This window comes from Crassostrea angulata, chromosome 7 (genome assembly GCF_025612915.1).
Source record: "Crassostrea angulata isolate pt1a10 chromosome 7, ASM2561291v2, whole genome shotgun sequence".
Lineage (NCBI taxonomy): Eukaryota > Metazoa > Mollusca > Bivalvia > Ostreida > Ostreidae > Magallana > Magallana angulata.
In genome coordinates, this window is record NC_069117.1 from 56,364,535 (window position 1) to 56,388,628 (window position 24,094).

At 35.2% G+C, this 24,094-nt stretch overlaps 5 protein-coding genes and 2 pseudogenes across 6 annotated transcripts; 3 read left to right on the plus strand and 4 right to left on the minus strand.

The window, feature by feature from the left end:
• Positions 1–30: 30 nt before the first annotated feature.
• Positions 31–1,547, minus strand: LOC128192508 (uncharacterized). The gene has a single exon (XM_052865245.1). It carries the CDS (start codon positions 1,414–1,416, stop codon positions 169–171), a length of 1,248 nt encoding a protein of 415 aa, XP_052721205.1. The 5' UTR covers positions 1,417–1,547; the 3' UTR covers positions 31–168.
• Positions 1,548–1,584: 37 nt separating this feature from the next.
• On the plus strand, positions 1,585–3,363 carry LOC128192510 (tRNA-splicing endonuclease subunit Sen15-like). Its single transcript, XM_052865248.1, has 4 exons — positions 1,585–1,725; positions 1,822–1,903; positions 2,063–2,249; positions 2,892–3,363. Exons 1-4 carry the CDS (start codon positions 1,651–1,653, stop codon positions 3,118–3,120), a joined length of 573 nt encoding a protein of 190 aa, XP_052721208.1. The 5' UTR covers positions 1,585–1,650; the 3' UTR covers positions 3,121–3,363.
• Positions 3,364–3,484: 121 nt separating this feature from the next.
• Positions 3,485–6,042, plus strand: LOC128191649 (low-density lipoprotein receptor class A domain-containing protein 2-like). The gene is made up of 6 exons (XM_052863831.1): positions 3,485–4,101; positions 4,297–4,393; positions 4,664–4,912; positions 5,240–5,380; positions 5,477–5,700; positions 5,844–6,042. Exons 2-6 carry the CDS (start codon positions 4,312–4,314, stop codon positions 6,033–6,035), a joined length of 888 nt encoding a protein of 295 aa, XP_052719791.1. The 5' UTR covers positions 3,485–4,101; positions 4,297–4,311; the 3' UTR covers positions 6,036–6,042.
• Positions 6,043–6,086: 44 nt separating this feature from the next.
• On the minus strand, positions 6,087–8,979 carry LOC128191645 (tripartite motif-containing protein 45-like). Of its 2 annotated transcripts, none has more exons than XM_052863828.1 (5): positions 7,598–8,979; positions 7,323–7,449; positions 7,123–7,234; positions 6,867–6,999; positions 6,087–6,650 (listed from the first exon to the last, which is right to left on the minus strand). In XM_052863828.1, exons 1-5 carry the CDS (start codon positions 8,439–8,441, stop codon positions 6,433–6,435), a joined length of 1,434 nt encoding a protein of 477 aa, XP_052719788.1. In that variant the 5' UTR covers positions 8,442–8,979; the 3' UTR covers positions 6,087–6,432. The 2 variants fall into 2 exon arrangements, with proteins under 2 accessions (XP_052719788.1, XP_052719789.1); XM_052863829.1 differs by having other exon boundaries at positions 6,873–6,999; positions 7,598–8,954.
• A 791-nt stretch (positions 8,980–9,770) lies between these two features.
• Positions 9,771–13,573, plus strand: LOC128191647 (microfibril-associated glycoprotein 4-like; annotated as a pseudogene).
• Positions 13,574–14,343: 770 nt separating this feature from the next.
• Positions 14,344–15,906, minus strand: LOC128191650 (monocarboxylate transporter 4-like; annotated as a pseudogene).
• Positions 15,907–21,098: 5,192 nt separating this feature from the next.
• LOC128191653 (monocarboxylate transporter 14-like) lies at positions 21,099–23,685 on the minus strand. The gene is made up of 5 exons (XM_052863835.1): positions 23,559–23,685; positions 23,198–23,341; positions 22,841–23,108; positions 22,022–22,749; positions 21,099–21,800 (listed from the first exon to the last, which is right to left on the minus strand). Exons 1-5 carry the CDS (start codon positions 23,668–23,670, stop codon positions 21,652–21,654), a joined length of 1,401 nt encoding a protein of 466 aa, XP_052719795.1. The 5' UTR covers positions 23,671–23,685; the 3' UTR covers positions 21,099–21,651.
• Positions 23,686–24,094: the final 409 nt, after the last annotated feature.

Sequence of the window (24,094 nt, forward strand, 5' to 3'; positions counted from 1 at the left end):
AGATTTTATACAAGAAAAGGAAAACAGAAATTTTCATTATTATATATTTTATTAATAAGCATAAATCCATATATCACACACATGCAATACAAAGATTTTTAAAAGCTTCCATAAATATTTTAAAGTGAGTATTTGTAACTGAATTTAACACAATTATAACGCTGCTGGTCATGACGGCTCCACAGGGAGGTTATCGATTGGACAGTTTACTGAGGAGTTGGTCAACCACATCTCGATACAGTCCGAGTGGAAGTGATGGGTGCAGGGCAGGAACTTACGAGTCTGCCCTACTTCATAGACTTCCATGCATATAGTACAAAGTTCACCAGCTATTGTCAAATCAATGGTTTCTGTTTTAAAGTTTCTTATAGTATTTGAGGAGACTGTTTTAGGTGCAACTTGTTCATCTAGTCTCAGCAGTAGCTCGTAGTCTTCAGGGGTTAGGTCCCTGTGCTGTAAACCAATCAGAACGTTCACCATGGCACTGTCAAGGTCCATGGAAGCATTGTGATTATCCAGAGCGTACGCCAAGTTTTGGGGTGGAGGCCGGGGAGCCACATTTGGTTCTTTCACTTTCTTAGAGGTAAAGGCATTCTTTACTTCTTCCCTGCTTAAAGTGAATCTCTCTCTTTTTCTGCTTGGCATATAGTTAAGACTTATGGTAATTTCCATTCTCATGAGTTTATAAATGCGGTGATGAATGTATAAACGTTTACGTCCTTGATTGTTTGTCACATTTTTGCAGTATTTTGTCTTCACTTGGTTATGTGCTTTTTCTACTTTTCTATCACGATCAGGGCGGATTTCTAATTTCATATTTCCACTTAAGCACCCCTCCATATCTTGAAGTTTTTCAAAATTTTCTGTTAAAGACTCTAACTCATCACATTCCCTCTCTATTTTATTGAAAATTCCTTCAGCATCTTTTTCAATACTCAGATTGTCAATAGTTGGTCTTGGAAAAAGAGAGATTTTGAACCCCATTTCAACTGTTGACAAAGTTTTCCATTTCTTTCCTTTCTTTTCTTGCTTTACTTTCTTCTTATGCTGTTGGGTCGTTTTTGAACCATATTTCTCCAAAATGTCGTTAGGGATCTTGCACTTTCCAGTTCTTTTTTCAGCATTTTTTAACTCGTCATCGATATCTATTGTGTCCTTCACTTGACTTACTTCCACTAATTTTTCTTCAGTCACTGTTATTGTCAATGTCTTCATTTCTTCCTTGGAGTTGGAGTTTATATTATTGTCTGGTGTTGGGTGTATGATTCCGTCATGTTTCCTGTTTTGCTGAGCTAGACTGTTTTGACATAATATTGTGAAGTCATCGCCAAATGAAGACAGGGGGCTGCGGCACATTATCCCTTCCATGGGATGGTGTCCAAACGATACGGAACGCAGAATTAAAGGTGGTTCCATGCTAATTTACAGCTGCACACCCTTCGATTTTTCGCAAAATGCCGGTGTGACGGCATGACATTGATTTTTATACCTGCAAAAAGACTGACAATTGCACCACTATTGGTAACAAACAACACTTCTATTTTTAGAAACTAAATAATATGACGTAGGATGTAAAGCATTTGATTGGTCGAATTTTGCGATAGTCTCGCGAGAATTCAGAATGTAAACATAAAATTGGAAAAGCCCTTCATGCTAATTTTAGACTTAAATAAATTGAAAGTAGGTAGCATGGAGGAAAGTGCAACTCCATATCAACATGTTAAGGTACAGTACAATTCATTTAAGGCCATTGGTGATTAATACAATTGAATATACTATAAAATTATGCTGATGACTAAATGCGTTAGGTTATTTTTCTAGTTTAAAGAATTGCAGAGTTTTGGATTAGAAAATGTGACTCAGATGAGGACAACATTCAATGTATATTTAGACCTGTGTGAAGGTAACTACAGATCACATAATGTGAAAAAGATGTCATGTTTCTTTTTATTAAAGACAAAACAAGAAAATCTCTCGCTCTCTCTCTCCTTCTTTCTCTCTAGCTCTCTTATGTACCGGTAGATTCCAATTTTTTTTTTCTAAATATTTAACTTTTTTGCAGTTAGAGGATGGTGGAATGTTAAACTTCATGGTTGTCTTGACCTTGACATGGCCTTCATATCAGGTCACCCAACAAGAGAGGACCCGAGAGAAATAGTCTTACCTTTGCAGAGCTCTGACAACCTCAGTCCAGACTGTCTTCAGCAATATCTTCAGAATATAAAATTGGACGATTATGAAACTTACGGGTAAGTCTCTTGTGTTTTCTTTTTATTTAAAAGCCTCTAAAAGGAGGACCAGACAGAGAAAAAGCTACCATCCACACAGATCTATACAGATGGTGGGATTAAAACCCAGGCAGTCACACGCATACAGAGAGAGAGAGAGAGAGAGAGAGAGAGAGATTATTAATGTGAAGTTAGAAAGATGAAATGAAATCATTATTTGCGGTATGAACTATATGTCATTGGACCAAGACCCCTGCAGCAGAAGGCAGGTGCTCAATTTTTTAAACCACTGCTCATACAAATATTCACTATATACATGTATGTACATGTACACTATTCAGTCTACCAGTAAGGCACTGTTAATTTAGCTAAAGACTTAAGGCTGATATTTTATTGTAGCTGTATATACATTCGATTTCTGCATGGTTCATTATGCAGTGTTAAGTATAATGTCCATTGTGATTAATGAAGTTTTAGCAAGTTTGAGAACTTGTAATGACTGATATAGCTGCAGGTCTGTAGCTCCCGGTCTGAAAGAATTCGGATGTATAGAGAACTCCCAGGTCGTCCATCCGAATTTTTTCAGACCGGGAGCTACAGACCTGCAGCTATGACTGATATTGACCTCAAGACATCGTTAACTGACTAAATGTGTTTTTGTAGAATCACTCTTGCCATCTGTGACTCGGACACCACAACCGTGTACTACAAGATAACGGAAGGGCTAGTCGACCCTGAACCCCCGGAGGTTACGGAGGTCAAAAAGGTTCAACGATTTGAAATGATGAGGAAGCGTCAAATGAACATTCAGGGTGCTATTCAGTCCTATAAAACTGCTAAAGTACTGGACGATGCAACACGAGACACTATAAGGACTGTCAGCACTGACTAATGGCACAGTTAGCTCAATTTATGTAGGCCAGTTTTAATTGGCGTGTGGACCAAGATTCTCGTACCAGACCGGTAAAGCAGAGTATTACGAGTGGAGAGAATAGACGTTGTTTATTTGTTTATTGATGGAGAGTCGGTGCCCTCAGGTGCCTGGCTGCTTTATGGGTTTATTCACAAGCAGGACATGGATAGCTTTACTGTCAAGTAAAAAAAATAATTGAAAATTAAAACTTTGAAGAAAGTGTTTTTTGTTTTTATTTTTTATTTTACAAGCTAAAAAGAAAGCATAGACAAGAATTTTTGTCTCAGATATTCTTATAATAAGCTCGAAAAAGTACATTATAAATAAACCCAAATATAAAATCAATTTCAGTAGGCCTGGATGGAATCACCACTCGGGGTCATGGCCTGATTAATATCTAAGTTATATTGATAAATCTGACTAAAATCACAGCAAATATACGAAAAATACAATGTTTACGACATTCTAAAACGTTAAATGATTGTGGCTTTAGAATATTCTAATGATTGGTTATCGAATAAATGATTTCATTTCGTGGAAAATATTAATCCCCGGTAAGCATGAACAAGTTAAACCACGTCAATCCATGTTTGTGGCCGCTCTTATGACGAGATCTTCATCACCGTCCGTGTTTTAAAACAAGATAAATGTTTCAACCCCGGCAAACAGCGTGTCTGACAACGATGTCGCCCCATAACGATATTATTCCCGACACATGTTCCTTTTGTTTAAGTTGTTTTTCAATATTTTTCGATCGAAGATTTGTTGTTAAATCTTTGGCTGTTATTGTGTTTTTCTGTGTACCTGACGATGATTGAACATTCTGTTATATATGTTTGCCACAAAATGTAAAGGAGGCATGAGAAAGCTACAAATATTTCTGGATCTGTCAGGGCGCGATAGAAGGTCCATTTAGAGGCAGACAGAGTGGCGGAGTGTTCAGCAAATCGACATAGAAAGGTATATAGCCATTTTAAAATGCACGTTATTTTGTCTGATTTTAAGTATGTAAAATGCAAACTTATATTGCATGTATTATGTTAATTATTTCTTGCATTGACCGTTTTTTACTATTATAAATCTGATTATGACTGAATAATATATGAATATTGATAATGACGTTTCGCTAGTTTTTCCATTCATTTTTTTTTTTAGTTTCAAAACCTGGATATGAAGAAATTCGACCTCCGAAATATAATATTGATGATGGTATTTTACATGACCTTACCGAGAGCATTGAAAGCCAAGAAATGTTAGTTTAAGACATCGGTTTCGGGCAGATACAGATTTTTTTTTTATTAAGCTTCCTGAATACTGACTGCAACCATAGTAAATTGTTGGTACTTGTAATGTATAACAAATAACAATTCAATTTAAGACTTATTTTTCAAAGCAGTTTTAAATTTGCTGCATCCTGCATGCTAAAGGAAACGATTTTCCAATTCATCATCTTATTCGAGGATAAAAATTTGCAACAGCTGAATTTTGAAACGTTATTGAATGGAATTATCAATGTTTGTAGATGCAATGGATGAAAAGTGCGGCAAAACAATCACAATGGATGGAAAGATTTTTCACTCGGCCAACATCCAGCAAACCTTCAGAAATAACTACGCTCTGAACACCAGGTGTCGCGTGCTGTTTGAGACGATGGAGCCCTACCGCTTCATCATTGTGTTTAAGCGGCTGGACATCGAGTTCGAACCCCTGTGTGACGATGACAATCTCCAGATCTTCGACGGAAACAGTACGTCACATCCAACTATTACAGGTAAGGTAAGGTCGAGCCCTGGCGCCATCAAAGTTAGAAGACTCACTTTTGTCTTACTTCTGGTACGGAAAAAGGGAGACTTGCATCAAAAGAAATATTTTCCACGATTTGATTCTCCGCTTTCAATGACCTTAAAACTATGTTAAGTCTCGGATGAGCTTACTATTGGAGCATGCCAAACTTCCTGGTCATAGATTTCCGCGAGTCAATGACCAGTTGTGAATATTTGCCTTTGCAGATGCACAATGGTTTTAAAAACCTCTAGTTCTTGGAATGCATGTACATGTACATGTAGCATGCACATTATCAAAATCGTTTGTTGTTTAGGATTACCATCCAGGATATGTGGACAAGAGCGACCCCCTGGTTCCTATGTATCTACATCTAGCCAGATTATGATGGCGTTCCACAGCGATTTCTATGACGTAAGAGACGGGTTTGAAATCACGCTGACTACTTTTAGAGAACGTACGTACCTTGATTTCTAGCTGCTCTCTCTCTCTCTCTCTCTCTCTCTCTCTGGTATCAACTCTGACTGTATACACGTATTTCTCCCTATGTCAGCGCCATGTGAGGGCGAGGAGGAGTTTAGGTGTAGGAATGGCCGCTGTATCTCGGCGCTGCTCCATTGTGACGGCACCAACAACTGCGGGGACTACTCCGACGAGTGTCAGTGGACCGCGGGGGTGCTGGTCGGAATCCTTGGGGGCGTGCTGTTCCTGACCATAGCGGGCATTGTGGCCGTCAGATTTGGGAGAAAGAAAAGGCTGCTTAAAATGCCGAGAAAGGTGAGTACATAAATCACAATTATCTAAGTAGTAAATGTACATGGTACATCGTTGGATAGAAAGCATGGATTACTGGCAATGTAAAGATTCAGTGACAATTTCATCGCAGTATCGGTAGTATGAGACTTCTTTGTTTGCATTAGTTGAAGAAAGACAAGACAAGAGAAATGACATTGGAGATATTTTCTACACCGGAAGAAGACGTGAAATGTGAGCACCAGCCAACGACTACGTCTAAACGATCCAAAGCCTCGGTCCCTGAGGTCCATCAGTCCCATTGTCACCTGTACAAAATCGGTGAAGAGACCCGTGACAAAACTCACATAAAAATCTAACATATTGTGTCTTCATCATATTCATTTTTTTTTTATCATAATTTGTCATATATTATTTGTCATATCCATATTGAGTACTATTTTACTGACCATATGAAAAGCACGTTTACTATTCCTAAACATGTATTCAACTGCATGTCCTTTTTATTTTCATTCCTTATTCTTCATATCATGTACAGTGTATATAAGTTGCTGCTTACATTAAGTATTATTTTTTGTTCATATATAAACACATTTATCACAACGTGTAGTTTTCAGAATACAGTTGGCTAAAGCCTTCTTTTGGAACATCAACCATAATTATTTCAATGGTTTGTGTTACCCATCACCTGCATAACAGTCTTTGGTCCCAGTACCCAGTTAGTAATCCGTGACGATAGGGCGTGGTCCGTCCGCCTCAGAGAGTGACCTCCTTGATCGTGGAGTGGATACGGCGTAAGTCTACGCTACAGCTAGACAGCGGCCGGGGTCTGGAGAACAAGCGGGTTCCGAAGTGACTCAGTCTCTTTTTACGGTGAGCCACGTCACACTCGGAATGTCTCGTCACTTTACCACAACACGTCCAGTGTTCTGCTCCAGGATGTGTCGCCGACAGGTGACTGCAGTAGCCGTGGTCTGCCAAAAGATAATTGAGGTGTGGGTAAATATACAATTATAAGTATTTGTTATGTCATATTTTCCTCTACATTAAATTCATAATGAATTCAGGTCTGATGGTTTTTATTCTTTTTTTTATCACATCGAGAATCTTTCATATTGAGAGAGATTTATGAACAGCGTCAATTTAAAAAAAGAACATCAGCTAATCGGTATACTGAAATCATTGCATACATGTACCAACAAAACTAGATCCGTATATACACGCTTCATTGTTTCCAATACTTCTTGAGCAGCCGGAACAGCAGTGCCATCTTCCGGTGTGTTCCCGCCAACTGGGTTTTACGTGGAACAGGACAGATTTTGTCTGAAATCGAAAGTAAAAATAAATGATTAAAAATAATTAGACTAGCCACTTTATAACAAAGACTTTTTTTGTACAGCAAGTGGCAGTAACTCATCGACGGACGGTTTCGAACAAACCACGAACCTTGATTGGTCGTCCGTCCACTGTGACGTAAAGCTCGTGTTTTCCGGTCTCCCGCGGCACTATCTCTATCGACCAAGTTCCGTCCATATTACTAACCATCTCTTTTGGTTTACTGCAGCAAAATAAAAGAATATGTAATATTCAGGTTTTGGAAATGGTCAATGCAAATGGTACAAAACAGATTGAGAACGTCATTTTACCAGATTGCTCCTGATGGCTCCAGAATCTTGACTCCCACTGATACAGAACAAGGGTATGGCTTGCCCTCCTCTTGTACAACGTGAAGCGGAACTGATGCTTTGTGTCGGACTCTAGCTGTCTGAAGTCCTAGAAGTGTTGATTCAATATTTAAAAATAACAATTTAGTGGGGCAGTTTTTGGTTTAAAAAACAACAACAAAAAACCGCACAACTACCTCGTAAGAGTAATAAAATCATTTTCATTTGTCGTAATGTATATACCGATAAATACTTGCCCTCTTGATTTAGAAAGCATTTTGACGGACACACTCGTCCAGTTACTATCCGTCCGTAGAACTGGTATTGGTCGATCACTGGGCCATCCGCTTCCGGACAAAAGGTCATTTCCTGTGACCTCACGTGAACGTTAGCACGCCGGATATGAAGGAGGAGTTTGGATAACTGTTTCCAGTGACTGCTTTCATCTAGGGAATCTTGGGTTATCGTGTTTAAAAATTCCTTAGCTTCGTCTACATTTTGTTGTAATTTGGACAGAACCGATTTTTGGCCCTGGATGTAATCGGTCTGTTTGATAGATTGGTCGCGCACCTGCTGAATGAGTTGGGATCTGTGGCTCTCCACCGCCTTGATGTAATTGTCAAAATGAGAGTTGATTTCTTGTGTCAAGTCCTCGGAGACTTTAGTCGTTTCGTTACTTACCTCTTCGCAACGTTGTAAGAGACGACCGAACAACACACTTTTCAAATCCATTTCCTCCGAGATATGTCTCAGTATCAAATCGTCCATGTCGATGTTTTTAGTTGATGGATATGACGAGGGGCGCTTTTGCTGAGTCTTTACATTCAAAAGCTGGTGTTCTCGGCATTTCTTCAAGTTCCAAAGATTAACCGTAGATATTTCACTCGAGTTTTCCTCAGATTCATCACAATTTAAAACAGCCGTTGTATCGGGATCCTTTACACACGTGTTGCAGATTTTTGGGTCACCGTCTGGCAGTGAAGATATCTCGTCAACATCTGATATAGGTTTTTGGTCCTCAGCTTCCATCTGTTTAAAATGAGAAACTTCCAACTTCAAGAAAAACTCATCAGTAGCCTTCAAGGATTCTGATAAGGCCATCAGATTCGCTGACTTGTGTTTGTATTACTTTCAGGTGTGTATACTAACACCAAGGAATAATTTCCATTTCGTAGATGTAGCGATAATAACGCCCTGTTAAACTCCTCTCGGATTCAGTCACGCCTCAGATTTGAGCCATGAATGAATTAATTGTAGCATAAAAATACAAGATATTTATTTAGTAATTCGTCTTTTGTGAGGCTGCCAAGGACATTACATCAGTGTCACATCGGTGAAATGGCCAAGCTGACCAACAATCTCCTCATTCAGAGTACATGTACTTTTAATACGTACCTACATTATATGTGACGCGCAAACTATGGTTCGGTATTTTAGCAAATAGAAATAATTTTTTTCTAAAAATTTGTATCAACCCCGTTTCCATTTTTCAAGAAACTTAGTTATATGTTTTTAACCGGATATCATTCAAAAAATTCCTCATAACATAAACTCGGTAAGAAATAAATGCTTTTTGCAGAGAAAACAGTTCCAGGGACTATGAAGTATGGTATAAAACTGTCATGCATGATGCATGCTATAGCATTTATGTAATAATATTCTTTTGTCTGTCATTTGATTTCATTTTGACTATAGCCAACATGGTGATGATGATGATGATGATGATATATATATATATATATATATATATATATATATATATATAGATATATAGATAGATAGATAGATAGATAGATAGATAGATAGATAGATAGATAGATAGATATATATATATATATATATATATATATATATATATATATATATATATATATATATATATATATATATATATATATATATATATATATATATATAATATCATATTAAAGATTTTAATAAGAAATAAGTGCTTTTATTTCATTTTGAGCAGGAATATAACTAGAATAATAGATATATGAATAGATATGGAAATTGGTAGCTAGGTATATAAGGAATATTTGAAAAAAAATGAACATCTTTTCATTCAGCCTATAATTTGATAGAACAAGGGTGGAGATCACAAGAGGAAAAGGTTCATAGCTACCTACTTGTACATGTACACATACCCTAAGTCGGTCAGAATCCTCATGTGTTTGATACAATTCCATCTCTTCTCACGAAACAAATATCATATTATGATTTAATTATATATGTGTGTGTGTGTGTGTGTGTGTATATATATATATATATATATATATATATATATATATATATATATATATATATATATATATATATATATATATATATATATATATATATATATATATATATATATATATATATATATACACACACACACACACACACACACACACACACACACACACACACACACACTCGATAGAAATCAGGGTAAACGTCGTGGACACAATGGTTCTCTGTGGAAGTTTGTACCGATTGATTTCTTTGGGCACCTGTTTAATGGTCGTAATGTTTATTGATCCTCATCCCAAAGTCAAAGGTATTTTAGCAGTAATAATCATTTATATGAAGTTTAGGTAAATAAAATAAACCTAACAGATACACATAAATGTTCACTTCATATTGTAATATTGCATATCGTTAATTTGTATATGTATACGGTTAAAGCAATTATAGATTTACAGGCAGTTAATAAGATTTAAGAAATAAGGAAGATTTATGGTAGTTTTGACCACATCGGACTATCAATATTAGAATCATTAAAAAATAGTATCTTATTACTTATATTTATATATACAATTTTCAGCAACTGTACAATTAAATATCAAATAATTTACATTTTTTCATTTCGCATAATTATGCGAACTCCGCTTGCGTTCCCACACTGCATTTGCGTCATTGATGAAATGTTTTGGATTATATATTTACAAATTAGATTCGCTGTGTTATCACAGACAAAGACAGAGGAAAATTTATATTGAGTGTTAAAAAAAGAAACTTGTAATTTTTTTCATCCTTCGAGCAGACAACGTGGAATCCCTGCTTCGGATAACCCCTTGGAAATGGAAACACCTGAACTCAACCTTCAAAGTGGATTCCCCCGTCACTGTGGATGTGTCCCTCACTTCTCACTACAGACTGATCGGAAAACACTTTTTGAAACAATTCTATAGTTTGAATGGAACACATTTCTCCAAGTATCTCAGTCAGTATAATCCATCTATAAAACTTTCTGTACTTATAATTTCTCAAATACTTAAATCAGTGTGTTCAATGCAAGGTAAAGACCAAATATCATTTTGTCCCTCAAACAACATGTGGTATTGGTCAATTACTTACATATATAATTAATTGCATTTAATATCAGTGCTGCATAAACAAAGGGACTGTTCATCAATTCTAAAAACGAAACCCAACACAAAAGGAAGAGACGGTGTGTACACGATATACCCGGATATGAAGACCAAGAAGTTAGTGTACTGTGACATGACAACGGACGGCGGAGGGTGGACCGTGAGTATTTACTTCTTTTTCTCTTGGTGCGCTAAGAAGTTTTGTAATACTTTTCTAGATATGTATATAAAAAGGAATAATACATAAAAACTAGGCAAGAATATATAATTGTATATACTATGTAGTTTCTTCCATCAATAATTTACAAAAAAGCAATTCAAATGTATGGTATTTTATTATTTGAACATACGATGTACTTTGAAACGTTTATAAAGGAAATGTTCATTGTTCTTCAGCATTTTGCATGTACAAATGCACTTAATTTTTTATATATGCGCCCTCACAGAATACCTCGTTTTAATCCAAAATAAAGCGATTACATAGAAAACGTTCTTCTTATTTGTGTTAAATGTGATGTTGTAAATTTTGAATTTACTGGGTGGCAGTAAATACAAGTAGCGTTTCTATATATTACTTGTTGTTTTTTATTCATTTAGCACTTTATTGTTTTACATTCGGACGAACATAGTGAAGGAAAATATAAAAGCTTTTTTAATTTAGTGATTATGGCAGCACCAACGAATCTCTTATTTTTATAAATATTCGATACATTTTATATATATTTAAGGTAGATTTGGGTTTTTTGCAGAAAAAATACAAAGAGCAAAACTTTATTTTTTAACCATATGTCACTTAAACCAATTCGAGTTACTTTGCAAAGTTTCAAGAAAATTGACCGTCTGGTTCTTTTTATGGACCATCTCACATTAGAGGTACATAAGTTGAGGTATATTTGCCTTGCTCCAATTCTATGTTGCTTCAAGTCGTTGAACTCTCATTGATTTACATGTCAATTTTGTAACTTTTGTTGGTAGTTGATTCATAACAGGATGGATGGCTCTGTTGATTTTTACCGATCCTGGCAGACTTACAAAGACGGATTTGGAAGAGCAGATGGGGAATACTGGTTAGGTAAGTAAAATTTCTACATTGTAGAAATGTATACGTTTCAGTGATCGTCTGATATACAGTAGTTACGCAATTTAAATGTATACGTTTCAGTGATCGTCTGATATACAGTAGTTACGCAATTTTTAATCTAGTAAAGAACCAATCGGATATCATCCTAAGCCAAATTATTTTGAAATATTGTCTCACTATCTCAGCTTATGATGATGTAGTCTTGTATCATGAATATTTAGTTGGTCATTTCATAGAAATGCCAACCTGAAAAGTCAAAATGAAATAGTTGAAATAGTCAAATGTGTAGTCTTCTCATTATGGTGTCCAAATGTCGTCATTCATGAACAAAAACAAAAACGATGAACTATTTATATGAAATGGTATCTTTATCAAGGAAATGAGGACATACACTTGCTCACTACCAATAACACACATAGGAATTACGAGTGGACCTTCAAAAGTTTTCCGGTGAAAAGGCTTACGCTAAGTATTCTATCTTTTCTGTGGGGAACGAGTATCAGAAATACAAATTAACAGTCGGCGGATACAGCGGAACTGCAGGTAAGGTTATGTGAATTCATTGTAGATATCAGGAATAAATGAGAAACTTTAGATTGCTGGATGGTCGTGGCTTTTTTTAAAGCTATATTCGCCTTTTTTAGACGAATAGCTCTGTATAAGGATATAGAAAAGTGTTCAAAGCTTTCTTCTTTACTTAATAATAGTTCATGGCCCAAAATATAATGTATAAAAGTTAGATCTTGTGGTTAATTTGTTGACCATCCAGCCTCCTTAAGTTCCCAGTTTTTTCTTCGAACGTTTATATTTCTGATAACTTTTAATGTTTTTCAGGGAATAGCCTATCTGAGAACAATGGGATGAAATTTTCCACGAAGGATCAAGACAATGACATCTGGGGTAAACGATGCGCAGTTGAATTTAAAGGTGGATGGTGGTTTTATAATTGTTTGGGTTGTGACCTTAACGGTCCTTATCATAAATCTGCTGTTAAGAAGGCTATAGGTATGGTATGGCACTTATTTGGAAAACATTATGTGTCCTTGAAAAATGCAAGGATGATGATTAGATCCAAAGTTTGATGCTGTGATCGTAATTTTGATATTGAAATATATGAGAATAAAATGAAATTCTAGTTGGCTCTTTTTGTACTTCCAGTATATTAACTTACAATAAAACTTTTAACATTTCAATAACAATTTATATCAAAACTTTTTTGGTAATGCATTGACTCTATCGATTCTTGGGCATTTCTCACACAACAAATCAGTATACATGTATTTTTCTTTGTGATTTTAGATTAGTTTTAAAACACTCAGCAACATAAAAAAAGATAGAATTGGTCAGTTTGCATTCTCTGTATGAGGAAAATATAAAACTATATATTTTGAGTAAGAATGCAAAGTTTTTTGTATATTGTAGAGTTATATTAGTCCCTAGAATTAAATGTACTTGTATACAATTTGTTTGGTATTTTTAAAAGAAGGATTTCCAACTGTAAACCGGGGGCTATTATTAGAATAAACATGAACTAACACAAGATAACGATAAGGGAATTTTTCGAGAACAGACCTACCCTGCAAAAGAAAATTTAAAAATTATTAATTACTGTTACTCTGTCCTGAAAAATAAAATTTAATCTATTTAAGGACCAGAATGCCTCTACACATTCATATTTAAGCTTGCTTTTGGTATAGAAAATTTCCAGAGTATAAACTTCATCATTGCATTCCGTTTTACAAATATTATAATTATTTTTAATCTTATCAAACAAAATAAATTCACTCGTAAAAGTTTGATATTGTACGAGTTGCAAAGCATTTGAATAAGAGAACCAAACAATCTGTAAAACGTTCACTTTTTTGGGAGTTGATTTCAATCAACTCTCCTATGCAGTTACTCAGACAAACCGAAAGTGAAACTGTGTTTGGACTTCGGCACAAATCATTGCTGCTGACAAGACTTAGTTCTTGAAAATAATTGATAAATTCGATGTTGTGTATGCTAAAGCATTGTTTTTCAAGGAAACTTATTTATAAATACCTTGAAAATAGTCAGATTTTAAATGGTACGAACAATTTAAATATTTTTTGTAGTCGTATATATTCCTACGCCAGAGTTCAATATAGTCTCGTTCAACTCGACGCTCGGCTGTCTCCGTAAATCCTTGTCGGAGATTCACGGTGTCAGCCGAGTTTTTGGTTGAACGAGACTAGAGTTCAATATTGCTTGGATCCATACAATTTTCGAGAAATATTTCTATCACTGATACATAGTTTGATTGAATTAATTTTATCTTTAAATATTATTTAACATGATTCGTATGGGGGTTTCTCGACATTCTTGTCGAAAAGTCCCAAAATTCATTTTATTAAAATGTTAGTAATTCAACTTCATGAATTAGAAACTACATGTACTTGTCATGCAAAATAACATATCATTGATTTTTAAAATAAATAAACATCGACAACTCCCGTCAGTTCTTCAGTACTTTGATTATTGTTATTACTACTATCTGAACTAAAACGGTCCAGGTACATACGTTAAATCACTTGAAAGAAACATAAATTTGTGTCATGGATACTCAAATACACGTATATTTAAATGCATTTCATGCTATATCAAACAATCTTGGTTAATACTTCATAAAGTCATGGCGATAATCTGTCGTAACTTCAAAATTTGTGGTTACTATAGAGAATGGTAAATGGTCATGCGCACTAAAAGTTTCCGGGGCTACACGAAGAAATACGTCAAAAACGTCCAGTATATAACGTAATATCAGACGATCTTGATTAATACTATAATACAGTCATGGGGATAGTCTATCATTACCAAAATAGGACAACATACTGGTACTTCAGTATTTTGATCAACATAGCAGTAAATGGTCATGCAAAAAAAAAACAACAAACCTATAGAAAATAACCCACTCACCCACCCCAATAAACGTAAATATACCGTTGCACTAAATTCAAAATTAACAACCAAAACAACCGCCATATATAGTAAATTACAAATAATATACTTCATTTATCTGATCATGTACAATCAATGTTCTTTTTCATTACACTGGCCTTTCCTAGTTAACATTAAATGTAGAATGTTTGAAGTCAATAAAATGAGAGCACCCAAAAACATAGAACTGCCTCCCACATAAAAGGCGTTCTCATATTGTCTGTTGATGTCTTTCAGAAAACCTGGGGGAAAAACAAGGGAATTTTAGTTGCATTTGATTTTGGGAGAAAAGTCTTCATATTATTTAATTGATACACATAGGAGAATATCTATTTTCATAGGGAAATACTAGAATCTACTATTAATTTTTAATGAGTACATATTGAGAATTTTTAAAAAAGAAAAAAAAAACATTTCAGGAAGATTATGAATAGTCAATCTGACAATGTTTGTAATCTTACCTGAGAAAGGTGGACCTATAAGCATCCCCACGCCCTGGAAACATATCAGGAGATGAGTTTTTCCGCGCCCAACAGATCGACTAGGATGACGGACTTCTGGGAGATGAAGATTCCAATCAGTAGCCCGTACAGTCCACACACTACACAGAGCTGGGTGTACGTACCTGTCATGGGGATAACAATGGAGACCCCGCCCACCAAAAACATGATGATGTTGTAGATATACACCCGGAACCTTTTTACTTTCTTCAGATCAAGAACTACCCCAGAAAACACCCTATCAATGGCGTCAAAAGCCCCGGTGATGATGACAAGATACGCAGACTCCATGTCAGTGTTTCCAAGCTGTTTACCGTAAGCAGGAAGGAACACGAAGGCGGACTGAAAGGCAAGTGTGAACAACATTATGGCTAAACAGAATGATAGAAATCGGAAATCTTTTAGAAGAGAGAGTTCTAGATATTTATTTCTTGGGTGTTCTGGTTTCGATTTTGATCTGAATATACCACAACAGGAGTTTTGTTCTATCTCGATCTCTTTGTTCTTTGGATTGCTATTCATCGCAGACTTGCACTTTTCTTGACTCTTAGATAGCTGCTCTTCTTTTTCAGCTACATGTAGTTTGGTTGATAGGTATTCTTGAACCATTGGTGCTTCCTTATCATTTTCTTTTAATAAAACCTGCACGTGACAAGAATCTTTACAACCTTTTTTCCTGTTAAAGTAGAAAATGTTGACAAACATTAGTTCCATTTACAAACTGTCAAAATCAATGTTATAGCTATTTTCTTAAACTCTTGCCTTTTGTCAAAAGCCATCAGCAATCTTTGCTTCTGAAGAGGTCTAAACAGCATACCAGCTATACACAAGTTGATGGCAAAGCCGGCTAATATATAGAACCCTCCGCTGTAACCGTAAAAGTGGAAGGCCATCTCTACGATTACCGGGGCAGCGAACGACCCGAATCTAACCCCAGACGTTGCCAAACCCACGGCAATGCCTCTCTTTTTGTTGAAGTATATTCCAACAATCATAACGGCCGGTGCATATACTAAACTACGTCCAAATCCTGAAAAAGAATCCAATTTTTCTTATATATGACAATAGCAGTCAGTTTTAACAAAGACATCTGTTAAGAACTTTTGTGTGTACATATACCTCCTATGAATCCAAAAGTGACGAAGACTGTCTCGAGATTGGGTGCATACGCCGTCATAATAAGAGTAACGGTGATGATGAGCGAGCCCACGATGACCACGTGTCTGCAGGAGAATTTGTTACAGAGGAAACTACACAGAGGACCTATAAGAAAAATAACTTAATTACTGACCATATATTTCGTATCATTCTAGCTGTTGTATGCAATTTGTGGTCACTTTGACTGCGGCTACAAGAATTACCGGTAAAATATTGCATGTTCATGTTGAAATCATTTTAGGATGAATGAAGCTTGTAAGAAGAATGACATCGTATAAAATGTGTTCTGGATAAACAGGTGCCCAAAGGGGCACAGCCCTACCCAGCATGAATCTGATGGCGGAAGCTATTGTGGTTGCCCATGCGGTGGTTGCGGCGCTCTGTCTGAACCGCTCTAAGAAGTACAGGTACAGCAGACCCGCGGACCGGTCCATTCCACGGATGATAAAGTGACACTGAAAGCTTCCAAAGACGATAAACCAGCCCCACCCACCGTCAGGGACCACGACTTCTTCTCTCTGTGTACAACACAATAAAATACATCAACTAAAATAGGAACCAAGCTCTCTACTCTCTGTGTAGATCACAATGTGGACTTATCGTCCAAGACGAACTTATCAGCTGACATGAAGCATCGTTTTTTATAATGAAAATATATCAACTTCAAACATTTTTGAATGAGGTTGCTATACCTTAATAGTCGTTAAATCGTGCGTTGTGGCAATGCACTTTAAAAAATTACGCACTTTGAAAAATGTAATCATATAATTCAACTGAGAATGCATTGGGTTCTTTTTTAGCTCACCGAGACGAAGTCGGGGGGAGCTTATGCTATATCCTCGACGTCGGCGTCCGGACCCGGTTAAAGTTTTCGTTGCATGCAGGTCCTGTATCTAAGTTATTACTTGTCCTATCTTCAACAAACTTGCATGGATGATGCATCTGGACCTACGTATGGACTTTAAAGACTTGGATGTTTAATTTGGGCAATGAATTTCAGATGCTGTAGGAGGTTAAGGTTTTTGGAGCAGGATAATGTTTTTAGAGCAGGTGGCCTTTGATCCCAATTTCAAAGTTACTACTGGTCCTAACTTCACCAAACTTGCATGGATGGTGCGTCCTATGATACTGATACACATGACAGGATTGAATGCTGAATCTGAGCCATATGTCTTGAATGCTCGAGGAGGTTAAGGTTTTCAAAGCTGGTTAAAGTTTTTGGAGCAGGTGCCCTTAGATGATATCCAAGTTATTACTGATCCTAACCTCACCAAACTTGCATAGATGGTGCGTCTTATAATACTAATGCTCCTTACAGGCTTGAATGCTGAATCTGAGCGATAGGTTTAGGATAATGGATGAGGTTTAGTTTTTTTGAACAGGTTACACGTTTAATAGATAATAGTATCATATTTTAAACTTGCATAGTTATAATGTAAATGAATCGCAGAGGTATCCTCAAATGTAGAGCCTGATATACATTTTCAAAGATGCTAAAAAAAAAAACCAACCTCACTAAAACTTGCTTGATAGATGTGTTTGTTGTTAAATGATGTCACACTATTCCTACTCTATAATTTATTGTATGGTATGATTTACTATTGTTATATATAATAAAATATTATATCATATATTATATTTTTTAAAAAATATATATAATACAATATGATATTAAAACAAATGTCGGAATCGAGATCATTTATCCCATTCTGTTTACTGGAGCTGAGTAATAAGCGCTTCCGGTTTATCACTCCCTTTCGATCCTCGTTGATTACGTGGGTTGTGATAGTATATAAGCGGCTACAACGGAGGTTGTAAGGCAGTTGCAGTCTGAAGCTGAAGGTGTTCACTTCGTAATAGGTGAGGACAAACCCTTGGTATTAGGATAAGTCTTATGTGCCTGAATAAGGCTATCGAGACTTGATTTGTTATTGTATTAGCTTGTGAATAGAAAGCGCGCGCGCTCCATAATAGAGTGGGATATTGTAAATATTATTGATTAAAATATTTGATTGAGAAAGTTATAGTTTATTTACATATTTCTTAAATTGCTCGGGCAGAGCAGCCGAATACCTGAACCCAAAAACGTTACAATATTGCATAAAAGTTATAAATATGGTATATTATGATATGCTATTGTATCATGATATTGTTATATATAGTATAGCATATTTGATAAAAATATTGTATTGTAATATATATTAATGTATCATATTATATTGTTTCATATGATATTGAAATATATGATATTGAATCATGTGATACGAAATTTCATAATATGATATTGTATTATAAAAATAATATTGTATGATATCATATATTATGATATCATATAGAATTGTATAATATGCTATTATTTATACAACAAATTGTATCAAATGATATGATATTGTATAAAATGATATTGCTCAACAAAATTAATTGCTAAATGTTGTATCTAATGATATTGTATCATAATATACAAATTATGTTTTGCATCATATATGTTACAATATTATACAATTCAATGTTATTCTATATCATACAATATAGTATTATACAATGTATGTTATAATATTTTGATGAATTGTGTGATACGATATCGTATCATATGATACTATATTGTATCATATATTATACATTATGATATTGGATTATGTGATCAAAAACAATAATATATTATATAATACAATACCGTATAATATCATATGATACAATATAAAATCTTCATACAACGTCATTTCATATGATACAACGTCATATTGTATAATTATATTTTACAGAATTGTTTCATATGATATATATTCTACAGTAGCATAGGATGCAATATTGTATTCTATATTATTCTATTGATAAACATTGTATCTTACAATCCCGTATGAAAGTTTGAACATATGATTATCAAACTATTTTTTAACATATGTTATACGATATTGTGTCAAAATAGTACCCTTGTTTATCCAAGATCATTAACTATGACTCTTTTTAATATAATACGTATGATTTTCATAAAATATGATAAAGGTGGTCTTATAAATGCCTCATTGAGGTGATGCCTCGTCTCGATGAGCTTTGTAATCTGTGATTACCTATTTAAATATATCCCCATAAGCTAAACAAGGTTAATCCAATTATCTTTTATATATATAAAAGTATCAATTATTTTGACCAAACCTTGAACATTTTTTTCAAAGTGCGTTAATATCGACGATATCAACGCACTTTGGGAAAAATATTTTTTTCAAAGTGCGTTAACTTTATCCCAAAATTAACGCACTTTGAAAAAAAAAAATGAAGTGCGTACTTTTCATTGTGTGTTGTAACAGTGCGTCTTAGGCAACAGAAAGTCGACTTTGGCTGCTGTTTCTTACCTCGATAAATATGGACGGGGAAATATATTTGGAACCTTCCTGTCGGCCCGTCCCGTTGCCTGTCTTTACCTCATCCTCCATTATTTTAATTTAAATTTCCATAGTATAAATTATAAATTTCTGGAAGTTCCGAAGAGTATACTAGAATGCCACTATTCTGTATAAGCGATAAACTTTGACTCTCTTATGTCACCATATCTAATCCTATTTGTTACATTTATTCACGATGATTTGGTAGTATATTTTATCAAAAATACGGACTCGACATAAAAACTGTAAGTGGATAATTTTTCTTTTCAATAATGCATTTTAACATAAAATTTTGGACAATATTTTATTTTATTTAACTTCTTAAATACAGATTTGTAATATTTAAAAGAAAATGGTGCAATAAGATGGCGCAAATGCCCATTCGGCTTAGAAGTGAAATACAATTTTGAATTTATTTTTTCCCAATTTAAATATATTATAATACAAGTTTGCAAACGCAAAATTTCTAACTATATTCAGTTTTTGATATATTTAACAAAAGATAAGAAAAAAATTGCCTGAAATTTTTGTGGTATCGAACCCATAACATAAAATCTAGATATATAAGGTTAGCTCATGTCAGATACTCTAATCTCTGAGTCATTTCAGACACAACAAAGTAGGCTGTTTTAATATTATGTGTGACTTACACCATGAATTTTATTGACTTGTATTATTTTTTCAAAACGTTCAATTGTTGGGATACATAATGATATTTTTAATGTAAAGTGGGTCATCTCTCCACGTTTTTGTTGATTGAAATCGGTTTGTTTTCCAAAAGACCTTATTTAGATTATGAGAAAAATATGGAGCACAGACCCACTCTATAAAAGAAAATGCCTTGAAGTTCTAAACAAAATGACAGTATTTGCAGGTTTTGAAATTTATATATATAAATTTTTATTGTTGTAAATGATTTATTAAATAAAATATCAGATTTATTGATATTTCAATTTTTCAGTAGCTTGTCCGACCGTGTATGGGCATATTAAACGCCTTATCCACCCATCTTCTTTAAGGGATTATTCTTAAATAATTTTCCAAACCTGACATACTTTTTTGAAAGGAAAAAAAAACATTACAATCAAAAGTCTACAACATACAATAGATGGTTTTTCATTATTATCAATGCTTTTTTTAATTCTGAGTAAACGCCATCGTTAAGCTTTCTTTAGATATAGAAAATTTCCAAAATATAAACTTCATCATTGCATTCCATTCGATTCAACGTTTTACAAATATTATAATTACTTTCAATCTCATTAAACAATTACTCGTAAAAGTTTGATATTGAATAAGAGAACCAAACAAACAATCTTAGAAAAACTTTCATTATTTTATTGTTATTACTAAACTAAAACGGTTCAGGTACATACGATAAAACACTTGAAAGAAACAAATTTGTGTCATGAATACTCAAATACACATGTATATCTAAATGCATTTCATGCTATATCAAACAATCTTGGTTAATACTTCAGTACAGTCATGGCGATAATCTGTCGTTACTTTAAATTTGTGGTTACTATAGAGAATGGTAAATGGTCATGCGCACTAAAAGTCTCCTGAACTACACGAAGAAATACGTCAAAAACGTCCAGTACTAGTATATACCGTGATATCAGACGATCTTGATTATTATTCTATAATACAGTCATGGCGATAATCTATCATTACTAAAATAGGACAACAGTATTTTGATCAACATAGCAGTAAATGGTCATGCAAAAAAAAAAGCGTTATCAAAAATAATCCACTCACCCACCCCAATAAACGTAAATATACTGTTGCACTAAATTCAAAATTAACAACCAAAACAACCGTCATATATAGTAAATTACAAATAATATACTTCATTTATCTGATCATGTACAATCAATGTTCTTTTTCATTACACTGGCCTTTCCTAGTTAACATTAAATGTCGAATGTTTGAAGTCAATAAAATGAGAGCACCCAAAAACATAGAACTGCCTCCCACATAAAAGGCGTTCTCATATTGTCCGTTGATGTCTTTCAGAAAACCTGTGGGGGAAACAAGGGAATTTTAGTTGCATTTGATTTTGGGAGAAAAGTCTTCATATCATTTAATTGAGACACATATGAGAATATCTATTTCCATAGGGAAATACTAGAATCTACTATTAATTTTTAATGAGTACATATTGAGAATTTTTAAAAAAGAAAAAAAAAAAACATTTCAGGAAGATTATGAATAGTCAATCTGACAATGTTTGTAATCTTACCTGAGAAAGGTGGACCTATAAGCATCCCCACGCCCTGGAAACATATCAGGAGTCCGAAAGAGTTGATGAGTTTTTCCGCGCCCAACAGATCGACTAGGATGACAGACTTCTGGGAGATGTAGATTCCAATCAGTAGCCCGTACAGTCCACACACTACACAGAGCTGGGTGTACGTACCTGTCATAGGGATAACGAAGGAGACCCCGCCCACCAGAAACATGATGATGTTGTAGATATACACCCGGAACCTTTTGACTTTCTTCAGATCAAGAACTACCCCAGAAAACACCCTACCAACGGCGTCAAAAGCCCCGGTGATGATGACAAGATACGCAGACTCCATGTCAGTGTTTCCAAGCTGTTTACCGTAAGCAGGAAGGAACACGAAGGCAGACTTAAAGGCAAGTGTGAACAACATTATGGCTAAACAGAATGATAAAAATCGGAAATCTTTTAGTAGAGAGAGTTCTAGATATTTATTTCTTGGGTGTTCTGGTTTCGATTTTGATCTGAATATACCACAACAGGAGTTTTGTTCTATCTCGATCTCTTTGTTCTTTGGATTGCTATTCATCGCAGACTTGCACTTTTCTTGACTCTTAGATAGCTGCTCTTCTTTTTCAGCTACATGTAGTTTGGTTGATAGGTATTCTTGAACCATTGGTGCTTCGTTATCATTTTCTTTTAATAAAACCTGCACGTGACAAGAATCTTTACAACCTTTTTTCCTGTTAAATTAAAGGAGAAAATGTTGACAAACATTAGTTCCATTTACAAACTGTCAAAATCAATGTTATAGGTATTTTCTTAAACTCTTGCCTTTTGTCAAAAGCCATCAGCAATCTTTGCTTCTGAAGAGGTCTTAACAGCATACCAGCTATACACAAGTTGATGGCAAAGCCGGCTAATATATAGAACCCTCCGCTGTAACCGTAAAAGTGGAAGGCCATCTCTACGATTACCGGGGCAGCGAACGACCCGAATCCAACCCCAGACGTTGCCAAACCCACGGCAATGCCTCTCTTTTTGTTGAAGTATATTCCAACAATCATAACGGCCGGTGCATATGCTAAACTACGTCCAAATCCTGAAAAAGAATCCGATTTTTCTTATATATGACCATGGCAGTCAGTTTAAACAAAGACATCTGTTAAGAACTTTTGTGTGTACATATACCTCCTATGAATCCAAAAGTGACGAAGACTGTCCACAGATTGGGTGCATACGCCGTCATAATAAGAGTAACGGTGAGGATGAGCGAACCCACGATGACCACGTGTCTGCAGGAGAATTTGTTACAGAGGAAACTACACAGAGGACCTATAAGAAAAATAACGTAATTACTGACCATATATTTCGTATCTTTCTAGCTGTTGTATGCAATTTGTGGTCACTTTGACTGCGGCTACAAGAATTACCGGTAAAATATTGCATGTTCATGTTGAAATCATTTTAGGATGAATGAAGCTTGTAAGAAGAATGACATCGTATAAAATGTTTTCTGGATAAACAGGTGCCCAAAGGGGCACAGCCCTACCCAGCATGAGTCTGATGGCGGAAGCTATTGTGGTTGCCCATGCGGTGGTTGCGACGCTCTGTCTGAACCGCTCTAAGAAGTACAGGTACAGCAGACCCGCGGACCGGTCCATTCCACCGATGATAAAGTGACACAGAAAGCTTCCGAAGACGATAAACCAGCCCCACCCACCGTCAGGGACCACGACTTCTTCTCTCTGTGTACAACACAATAAAATACATCAACTAAAATAGGGACCAAGCTCTCTACTCTCTGTGTAGATCACAATGTGGACTTATCATCCAAGACGAACTTATCAGCCGACATGAAGCATCATTTTTTATAATGAAAATATATAAACTTCGAACATTTTTGCATGAGGTTGCTGTACCTTAATAGTCGTTAAAGCGTGCGTTGTGGCAATTAATGCACTTTGAAAAATTACGCACGTTGAAAAATGTAATCGAGAAACTGTTTATCAAGTTATCTGAGAATGCATTGGGTTCTTTTTTAGCTCACCGAGACGAAGTCGGGGGGAGCTTATGCTATATCCTCCT